This window comes from Gymnoscopelus braueri (genome assembly GCF_963280865.1).
Source record: "Gymnoscopelus braueri genome assembly, chromosome: 14".
NCBI classification, from domain to species: Eukaryota; Metazoa; Chordata; class Actinopteri; order Myctophiformes; family Myctophidae; genus Gymnoscopelus; species Gymnoscopelus braueri.
Window position 1 is genome coordinate 37,967,508 of NC_137619.1, and position 10,791 is coordinate 37,978,298.

Below are 10,791 nucleotides of genomic sequence, written 5' to 3' on the forward strand. Positions count from 1 at the left end.
CAATTGAAACTTGAAACACATAGTGCTGAATTATGTTAAAACTGCATGGATTTGGTAGTCATGCCCAACCACTTTAAAATAAGGTACTTGCTTTCACAACAATCTTCAGTTACAAAATGTTGTAACTGGAAATTGTTCTGTTGAAACCTTTTTACAGCTGTACTGTTTCACTCTGGTGTACTCTGGCCTTACAATAAAAAGATGACTTGCTTAAAACGATCCACGTCAATGCCGTATCAACTTTTAAATCCAGTCCATAGGTCACTGATCAAACGCATTGCATTCTGTTTGTTTCACTGTGACATTATAAACACACAACATTTGAGTACATACGGATGGAGGAATGCATGTACTGTAGGTATAGCACTCAAATGGTAACTATTAATTGGAGTCTAGTTAAATTAATTTTTCATGCACATGTCTTTTTTCATGTCTTTTTTTATTGTACTCTTTTTCTCTAAGCACCTTAACGTCCATAAGTATATCATGCACAGTATATGTATATCATGCACAGTATACATACATTGCTGCTATGCTCAGGCACCTTAGTTTTTGGGCGGTGAAACCGCCCCTATAAGTGAGGTTTGGATATTTGTACAACAAATCCTGCGCTGTGATTGGCCAAAAATGTACCCCGCCTAACCCTGCACCGTGATTGGCCAATCACAGTCTATTCAGGACTGTGATTGGCCAGTGTCACATGACACATGTGCATAGCCCTATATAAGAAACCATAACTTTAAAAAAAACATAAATTTGTTTTTTTTAAGTTATGGTTTCTTCCATCATAAAGAGTGTTTGGGCGGTGAAACCGCCCCTATAAGTGAGGTTTGGATATTTGTACAACAAATCCTGCGCTGTGATTGGCCAAAAATGTACCCCGCCTAACCCTGCACCATGATTGGCCAATCACAGTCTATTCAGGACTGTGATTGGCCAGTGTCACATGACACATGTGCATAGCCCTATATAAGAAACCATAACTTAAAAAAAAACATAAATTTGTTTTTTTTAAGTTATGGTGTCTTCCATCATAAAGAGTGTTTCAATAAATGTATTTATTTTTTGTACATGATTGGTTGACTCCATTCAGTATTGTGATTAGCTAGCAAGACACCGCCCACTTCACACAGGGTGTGATTTTTTATTATCTCAGGTACTTTGTAAATATGTAGATAACTTGTCTGGCCTTCTGTTGTTCTCTTGTTTTGATCTCCTTCCCACTTGCCCCCCACCCCTCTTCTTCTCCCCCCCCTCTTCTTTCTATGGAAATTAACGTTGCGATGGGAACGATGTACAAAAACGAATTTCACCCACTTTTTTACCTTGTAAACCTGTGATGTGACAATAAACCTGATTCTGATTCTGATTCTGATTCTGATCAGGGCAGGTGGCCAAGGCTAATATGTACTTAATGATGACCTTCACAGCACACCCACATTTCTCAAACGATGACAGGTCTCTCAGGTCTCTGCCTTTTTCCTTCTGCTTATCTAAGGTTTTACTTCCTTATTTGTAAGTGCCTAACGACTTTATTTGCTATTCGGATTTGGGCACTACAGTACATATGGCAGGGTGGAGAGCAACTGGTATGGCAAGAGAGTTTTAAATGTAAAGCTCCTACAGTATGTGTAAACATGCCTGTTTATATACTAATGCACATTACGTCTCTTCGCTAGATGGTCTTGGAAGTTTACTGTAAGTAGCCAATATTTGAACATTCACACAGTTTGATGTATTTGAAATTAGTCATTGAATGGCAATGCTATCGGTAGCAAGGATGAATGTATTTATTGCTTATTTTATCTAACTTTCAGGACAAATAACTCATGACATAGTGACAATAAAGAGACCAGCTACCTGGATTTGTGGACCTTAAGAGGAAACATCCTCCTCAACATATATGGCAGATATGAGAAAACAGAACACATGGATTGTTATTTTAATGATTTTGATGGACTAACTTGATTGTGACTCACTGAACAGTGTAAATCTGAGGTCTTACATATTGATTGTTGCACAAGGAATTCTTTCCATAAATGGCACATATTAGAAAGCTACGTTCTTCTTAGCGTCTCTGCTGGATAATTTTCACTGTCATCCCGTGATGGTATGGCTACTTTTAATGCATAATATCTCAGAGATGACCTCGGATCATCATATCTACAAACGCAGTTACAGCTGGTTGGAATACACAGCTGCTGATGGGAGCCGACAAATGGGAGCCGACAAATTATAAATTATTATCGACAAAGTAACTTCCCCACCCCCCACGAGGGTCATAACAAAAAACAAACAATATAGTGTTTCTCCACCATTCCACCACAGATATAAGAAATCGTTTAAAAAATCCTATCCCAAAACCTGACCAACGAGTTGCACAACCAAAACGTGCCAATTTAGCGTTGTTAAAAGATGGGTTGGTCCATAAATCAAATGTATTTTTATCTCCAAGGCAAGCACTGTCTTGATTTAGTTGAATCTTGTTTCTAACAACTGCAGGTTACAGTTCTGAGGTTCTGAGGTCTTACATATTGATTGTTGCACGTGGAATTCTTTCCATAAATGGCACATATTAGAAAGCTACGTTGTTCTTGGCATCTCTGCTGGATAATTGTCATCCCGGTGATGGTATGCCTGCTTTTAATGCATAATATCTCAGAGATGGGCTGGGATCATATCCACAAACGCAGTTACAGCTGGTTGGAATACACAGCTGCTGATGGGAGCCCTGAAGATGACTGTGAATGCTCCGCAATCCTGGAAGGAGACACCGAGACACTGCAGAAGGCTAAGCTATTGTTAATCACTAAAGACTTCAAGAGTAGTGTCCAGATTCCTGATGAGTATTATATTAATGCCACCCAGGACTGCAGGTATCGTTTTGTTATATATTTCAATATTTGATTACTATTACAACATTGAAATGTAACGGCATTCATGCATTTTTTATTATACCATACTAAGTACCATGTAACTCCCATATTTCACCAATGATTAGGTAATAATTTATTAATTGCAGGATGTTCAAGTTTAGCAGGAAATATTTGACGTTCCCTCTAAGCCAGGAAGAGGAGGACTTCCCCCTGGCCTTTTCTATGGTTGTCCATCATAAGGTATACAAAATTATACTCTTTGATTTCCAAACACATTGTAATATATATATATATATATATATATATATATATATATATATATATATATATATATATATATATATATATATATATATATATATATATATATATATAATATTGAACGCTGTATTTATTTAAGCTGTATAAGCTGTAAGCTGTATTTATATTGGAAATGCAATTGGGAAGGACTAACCCAGCGAAAGACACAGGAGCACAGGGACCTTATTTTAATATATTTATTCAGCAAACACGATTATAGTTTTGATTCTACTTCATCTTCATCAGAGTCAAAATAATTGATCATTTATGCCAAAACTCACACAAATCGGTACACATTATCCCTGGAGTCATGTGTTCAAGATGTACAGTGTCAGTCAGATTTGTCATATTCCATTCTGATTGGCTATGACTGACTTCCAAATTTGCAGGCCCTGGGTAGACATCCCGGCCTGGCGGAGATTATATTATATTGCTATCATTTAAATTCAGTTGAAATGGCAGTCACAGTATTTACATGTTGTGAATATTGTGAATATTTGTAACCAATACGATTTAATTAAATTCCCCTTATTTTACATACTGAAGGTGCAGAACTTTGAGCGCCTGTTGCGAGCCATCTACGCCCCTCAGAATGTTTACTGCATCCATGTGGACAAGAAGGCAGCGGCTTCATTCCTCGCTGCTGTCTCGGGTATCTCTTCTTGTTTCGATAATGTCTTCATGGTCAGCCAGCCTGTGAGCGTGGTCTACGCTGGCTGGTCACGTGTACAGGCCGATCTCAACTGCATGGCCGATCTCTACAATGTTAGCACAACCTGGAAGTATTTTATCAACCTGTGTGGTCAGGACTTCCCCCTGAAAACCAACCTAGAAATTGTGAGAAGCCTGCGGGCATTGAAGGGTAGAAACAGCATGGAGTCGGAGAAAATGCTTGATCGGAAGAAACGGAGGTTCCAGATAGTTCATCAAATAGTGGATGGAGAGCTCAAGGTAATCATTCGTGTCACGTGTGCATGTTTGTCTTGTTTATTTGCTTGTTTGTTTTTTTCAAGTTTTTTTCCATGTTTGTGTTCTTGCCACCGTATTCGGATGATATCAATGCATTGAATGGAACATTAATGTCCCATTCAATGCATTGATAGCATCCGAATCAGGTGGTTTTTGCTTGGTTGATGACGTCTGATATTATTGTTGACATTGGTTCTTTGCATTTCAGTCTCTTTTGGATGAGAAATTTGTAGCAAAGTTGTTATCCATTGCTATAAATGGAACATTTTCTATTTAGAAAATAGTCATTCATTTATTCCCTCATTTATCTCAGGCGACGGGGCAGGCTAAGGATCCACCACCCTTCAATCTTCCCATCTTCTCAGGAAATTCCTACATCGTGGTTAGCCGGGGCTATGTGCGAAGCGTGCTGGAGGACAACCGTGTACAGGAGCTGATGAAATGGTCTGAAGACGCCTACAGTCCTGATGAGTTTCTCTGGGCCACCATTCAGCGCATCCCTAATGTTCCTGGCTCAGTCTGGCCAAACGCCAAGTACGACATGAGCGATATCAATGCAATTGCACGGCTAGTGAAGTGGCTGGGGCATGAGGGATCACAGGGTCAACTGGAGGCTGTGTACGAAATGTGTCATGGCAAACATGTTAGGGGAATATGCGTGTATGGTGCTGGTGATCTGAAGTGGATGATGGAGCAGCACCACCTTTTTGCCAATAAGTTTGATGTAGACATAGATGTCATTGCTATCCAATGTCTGGAGAAGTACCTCAGAAACAAGGCACTGGCAGAAAAACATTAATTGTATTCAGAAGGTTCAAATCTAGAGACACAGAATCTCGATGTTCTCGGTAATGGACAAACCGATCAATAAAGAGTACTCTAGGTATCTTCAGGTAGAACTTCCTCACAGAGATCTTCTTTTAAATGTCAATTCTTCTTTGATCCTGATGAAGAGCAGTAGTGTCGAAGCTGCAACATTGGCCATGTTCGCTGATTCAATATTAAAAGAGGTAACACTTGCTCATAAGGTACCCGTAATTAACGCTTAATTTATGATTACTTAATACATTATTTAAGCGTTAATTAAGCATTAATTCATCATGAATTCCTTGTAATTCATCATTAATTAACAGCATTAGTTAATCCTTGGTTAAGCAAAGTTACTTAATACATGATTTGAGCGTTAATTTAGCGTTAATTAAGCGTTAATTTAGCGTTAATTAAGCATTAATTAAGCATTAATTTATCATGAATTCCTTGTAGTTCATCATTAATTAACATTATTAGTTGATCTTTAGTTAAGCAAAGTTACTTAATACATGAATTACAAGGAATGAATGCTTAATTAATGCTTAATTAACGCTTAAATAATGTATTAAGTAATCATAAATTAAGTGTTAATTACGGGTACCTTATGAGCAAGTGTTACCTTAAAAGAAGATCTGTGCTCCAGTGTGTTTCTCTGGGTTGGTCCTTTTTTAAACACTATTTGTATTTTCCAGGTCCAACAGACAATAATCGACAAATTAACTTCCCCAACCCCCACGAAGGTCATAACAAAAAACGAACAATATAATGTTTCTCAACCGTTCCACCACAGATATAAGAAATTGTTTAAAAAATCCCCTCCTAAAACCTGACCAACGAGTTGCACGACCAAAACGTGCCAATAGCGTTGGCACGTGGCCCTTGTAATTGAGCCTCTATGGAAAAACGCTACTGTATTTTTTATCTCTAAGGCAAGCACTGTCTGGGGACCAGTCATTGATTTAGTTGAATCTTGTTTCTAACAACTGCAGGTTACAGTTCTGAGGTTCTGAGGTCTTACATATTGATTGTTGCACGTGGAATTCTTTCCATAAATGGCATGTATTAGAAATCCATGTTCTTCTTGGCGTCTCTGCTGGATAATTTTCACTGTCATCCCGGTGATGGTATGGCTGCGTTTAATGCATACTATCTCAGAGAAGGGCTGGAATCATATCCACAAACGCAGTTACAGTTGGTTGGAATACACAGCTGCTGATGGGAGCCCTGAAGATGACTGTGAATGCTCCGCAATCCTGGAAGGAGACACTGAGACACTGCAGAAGGCTAAGCGATTGTTAATCACTAAAGACTTCAAGAGTAGTGTCCAGATTCCTGATGAGTATTATATTAATGCCACCCAGGACTGCAGGTATCGTTTTGTTATATATTTCAATATTTGATTACTATTACAACATTGAAATGTAACAGCATTCATGCATTTTTTATTATACCATACTAAGTACCATGTAACTCCCATATTTCACCAATGATTAGGTAATAATTTATTAATTGCAGGATGTTCAAGTTTAGCAGGAAATATTTGACGTTCCCTCTAAGCCAGGAAGAGGAGGACTTCCCCCTGGCCTTTTCTATGGTTGTCCATCATAAGGTATACAAAATTATACTCTTTGATTTATATATATATATATATATATATATATATATATATATATATATATATATATATATATATATATATATATATATATATATATATATATATATATATATATATATATATATATTATTGAAAGCTGTATTTATTTAAGCCGTATAAGCTGTAAGCTGTATTTATATTGGAAATGCCATTGGGAAGGACTAACACAGTGAAAGACACAGGAGCACAGGGACCTTATTTTAATATATTTATTCAGCAAACACGATTATAGTTTTGATTCTACTTCATCTTCATCAGAGTCAAAATAATTGATCATTTATGCCAAAACTCACACAAATCGGTACACATTATCCCTGGAGTCATGTGATCAAGATGTACAGTGTCAGTCAGATTTGTCATATTCCTTTCTGATTGGCTATGACTGACTTCCAAATTTGCAGGCCCTGGGTAGACATCCCGGCCTGGCGGAGATTATATTATATTGCTATCATTTAAATTCAGTTGAAATGGCAGTCACAGTATTTACAAGTTGTGAATATTAGTAACCAATACGATTTAATTAAATTCCCCTTATTTCACATACTGTAGGTGCAGAACTTTGAGCGCCTGTTGCAAGCCATCTACGCCCCTCAGAATGTTTACTGCATCCATGTGGACAAGAAGGCAGCGGTTTCATTCCTCGCTGCTTTCTCGGGTATCTCTTCTTGTTTCGATAATGTCTTCATGGTCAGCCAGCCTGTGAGCGTGGTCTACGCTGGCTGGTCACGTGTACAGGCCGATCTCAACTGCATGGCCGATCTCTACAATGTTAGCACAACCTGGAAGTATTTTATCAACCTGTGTGGTCAGGACTTCCCCCTAAAAACCAACCTAGAAATTGTGAGAAGCCTGCGGGCATTGAAGGGTAGAAACAGCATGGAGTCGGAGAAAATGCCTGATCGGAAGAAGGGGAGGTTCCAGATAGTTCATCAAATAGTGGATGGAGGGGTCAAGGTAATAATTTGTGTCACATGTGCATGTTTGTCTTCTTTATTTGCTTGTTTTTTTTCTCTTCAAGTTGTGTTCCTTGTTTGTGTTTTTTTGCCACCGGATTCGGATGATATCAATGCATTGAATGGGACATTAATGTAATGCATTGATAGCATCCGAATCAGGTGGTTTTTGCTAGGTTGATGACGTCTGATATTATTGTTGACATTGGTTCTTTGCATTTCAGTCTCTTTTGGATGAGAAATTTGCGGCAAAGTTGTTATCCATGCATTGCTATAAATAGAACATTTTCAATTTAGAAAATAGTCATTCATTTATTCCCTCATTTATCTCAGGCGACGGGGCAGGCTAAGGACCCTCCACCCTTCAATCTGCCCATCTTCTCAGGAAATGCCTACATCGTGGTTAGCCGGGGCTATGTGCGAAGCGTGCTGGAGGACAACCGTGTACAGGAGCTGATAAAATGGTCTGAAGACGCCTACAGTCCTGATGAGTTTCTCTGGGCCACCATTCAGCGCATCCCTAATGTTCCCGGCTCAGTCTGGCCAAACGCCAAGTACGACATGAGCGATATGAATGCAATTGCACGGCTAGTGAAGTGGCTGGCGCATGAGGGATCACAGGATCACCTGGAGGCTGTGTACCCAATGTGTCATGGCGAACATGTTAGGGAAGTATGCGTGTATGGTGCTGGTGATCTGAAGTGGATGATGGAGCAGCACCACCTTTTTGCCAATAAGTTTGATGTAGACATAGATGTCATTGCTATCCAATGTCTGGAGAAGTACCTCAGAAACAAGGCACTGGCAGGAGAACATTAATTGTATTCAGAAGGTTCAAATCTAGAGACACAGAATCTCGATGTTCTCGGTAATGGACAAACCGATCAATAAAGAGTAAAGACACTCTAGGTATCTTCAGGTAGAACTTCCTCACAGAGATCTTCTTTTAAATGTCAATTCTTCTTTGATCCTGATGAAGAGCAGTAGTGTCGAAACATTGGCCATGTTCGTTGATTCAATATTAAAAGAGGTAACACTTGCTCATAAGGTACCCGTAATTAACGCTTAATTTATGATTACTTAATACATTATTTAAGCGTTAATTAAGCATTAATTTATCATGAATTCCTTGTAATTCATCATTAATTAACATTATTAGTTAATCTTTAGTTAAAGTAATACTAGGTAACGTTTTCAACCAAACTAAAGTTAAATTGTATATCTTTTGCGAGTGGCAAAAGTTTCACAACACCCACTCCGTGAATTTCACCCCCGGAAGCCTTTTATTTATATATTTTCTATTGAACGTGTACGGGGGGGACTTTCCCGGGAAAATGACGTTCCTGGCCAACGTCATGACGTCGTGGCCGACGTCCTCAGGAACTACCGCAACGGTTTCCTGTTTGGCCAGGAACTACCGCGCTATTAACAAAAAGGAACCTCACGCTGATTTTAAGATAATGTAGGATTGGAAGATCGAAAAAGAACAGAAAAAGAAAGCACAGCTCATGGTAACTAATGCTCCACTGGCTAAGAGAAACGATCCGTAGATAGTATAAAACAATTAAAAGATCGCTTTTTGAAACGCTTCCGGCTTCCGGTGAAAACGAATGGAATTCTGGGTAATCGAGGACTAGGGAAATTGTATGCAGTGACGGTAGTGACCAGCAGAGGTTGCTAAAAATCGTTATTTGTGATTCTGCATTGTACAACTTTAAGCAAAGTTACTTAATACATGAATTACAAGAAATTAATGCTTAATTAATGCTTAATTAACGCTTAAATAATGTATTAAGTAATCATAAATTAAGTGTTAATTACGGGTACCTTATGAGCAAGTGTTACCTTAAAAGAAGATCTGTGCTCCAGTGTGTTTCTCTGGGTTGGTCCTTTTTTTAAACACTATTTGTATTTTCCAGGTGCAACAGACAATAATCGACAAATTAACTTCCCCAACCCCCACGAAGGTCATAACAAAAAACAAACAATATAATGCTTCTCCAACCGTTCCACCACAGATATGAAAAAATCCTATCCCCCCCTCCCAAAACCTGACCAACGAGTTGCACGACCAAAACATGCCAATTTTGCGTTGTTAAAAGATGGGTCCCACTGAGCATTTTTCGGGCTATTAGACGTCTAAAATACGTCTAAGGGCTAGGCAAAAACCGGGTTATAATTGGTCTAAAAGTGAAAGTTTTTTAAACGTCTATTCTTAGCCTAGACGTTGATTAGCTGTTTTTTAAGCGTCTATAACAAGAAAACCCCTGCTTTATTATTTGTCGTCAGAAATCAAAACATTCTCTTCCATGACTATATTAACACGTCTGTATTCTATAAGTACCATGTCAGTGTTTTACAACTATTGAATGATCAAGCTGCGCCTAGCAAGCTTACTTTGTGAGAGCATAAAGCTTTTTGTGAGCTTTATGCTACTTACTTATTAACCACTGTGCAGGTGGAGGATGGCTGATTTAAGCAGTCACACCTTAGCCTGGTAAACCCTCCCTCCGGAAATCTCATTTCAATTTGATTACTGGAAATGAGATTTCCGGAGGGAGGGTTTACCAGGCTAGTCACACCTGGCCTGAGTCAAACTGGACTCTGACCTGGGTGTGGCTGCGCACCTGTTGATTTCCTCGATGCACGACAGGATAAATCAGTCATCTTTACAACCATTCAGGGAGAGCCACTGTCCGGACAGAACACCATCTGCTCTCCCCTGTGAATCCAATGTGCAGCTATAGGATCGTGAGATCTATTACCACAGCATGGCAAGCAGTGTGGTTACTGGTGAAAATAAAGTGTGTTTGGTGATCTTTGAAACCTGGCTGTCGTCTGGCCTACAACTGAACCTGTCACAACCACTTTGAAAACTTATTTTGAGCAGGTTAATATAGGCTAAAACATACACAATTTACAAAAGTATTGTAAATGGCAAAGGCCTGAACCTGTCCTAATGTAATGTATTGTATTGCATTTCATTGAAAATATTCTTTGGAAATTACTGTTAACCGAAAATTTCAACATCTAGACATACCAAGTCTGGTAACCATGTTACCAAGTGCTGGACTGTCACGGTTTAATACCATGGTTTCACAGTACAAAAGCACTTTGAACGAGACTGGGTCAAAACCCAGTATATGGCTGGACATACTGTATGGACTATGTGTGAAATAGTGGGACAATTGTGAGTCAGTGGGAATGTCTACAATGTGAATTCCTG

General features: G+C 38.9%; 2 protein-coding genes across 2 annotated transcripts; both read left to right on the top strand.

The window, feature by feature from the left end:
• Nucleotides 1-2,664: 2,664 nt before the first annotated feature.
• LOC308100631 (beta-1,3-galactosyl-O-glycosyl-glycoprotein beta-1,6-N-acetylglucosaminyltransferase-like) lies at nt 2,665-4,944 on the top strand (the record flags this gene model as incomplete). Its single annotated transcript, XM_080449696.1, has 4 exons — nt 2,665-2,876; nt 3,023-3,116; nt 3,723-4,127; nt 4,459-4,944. The coding sequence occupies 4 exons, from the start codon at nt 2,665-2,667 to the stop codon at nt 4,942-4,944; spliced, it is 1,197 nt and encodes a 398-aa protein (XP_080305822.1).
• Nucleotides 4,945-6,076: 1,132 nt separating this feature from the next.
• On the top strand, nt 6,077-8,384 carry LOC308100632 (beta-1,3-galactosyl-O-glycosyl-glycoprotein beta-1,6-N-acetylglucosaminyltransferase-like; the record flags this gene model as incomplete). The annotated part of the gene is made up of 4 exons (XM_080449697.1): nt 6,077-6,324; nt 6,471-6,564; nt 7,162-7,566; nt 7,899-8,384. The coding sequence occupies 4 exons, from the start codon at nt 6,077-6,079 to the stop codon at nt 8,382-8,384; spliced, it is 1,233 nt and encodes a 410-aa protein (XP_080305823.1).
• Nucleotides 8,385-10,791: the final 2,407 nt, after the last annotated feature.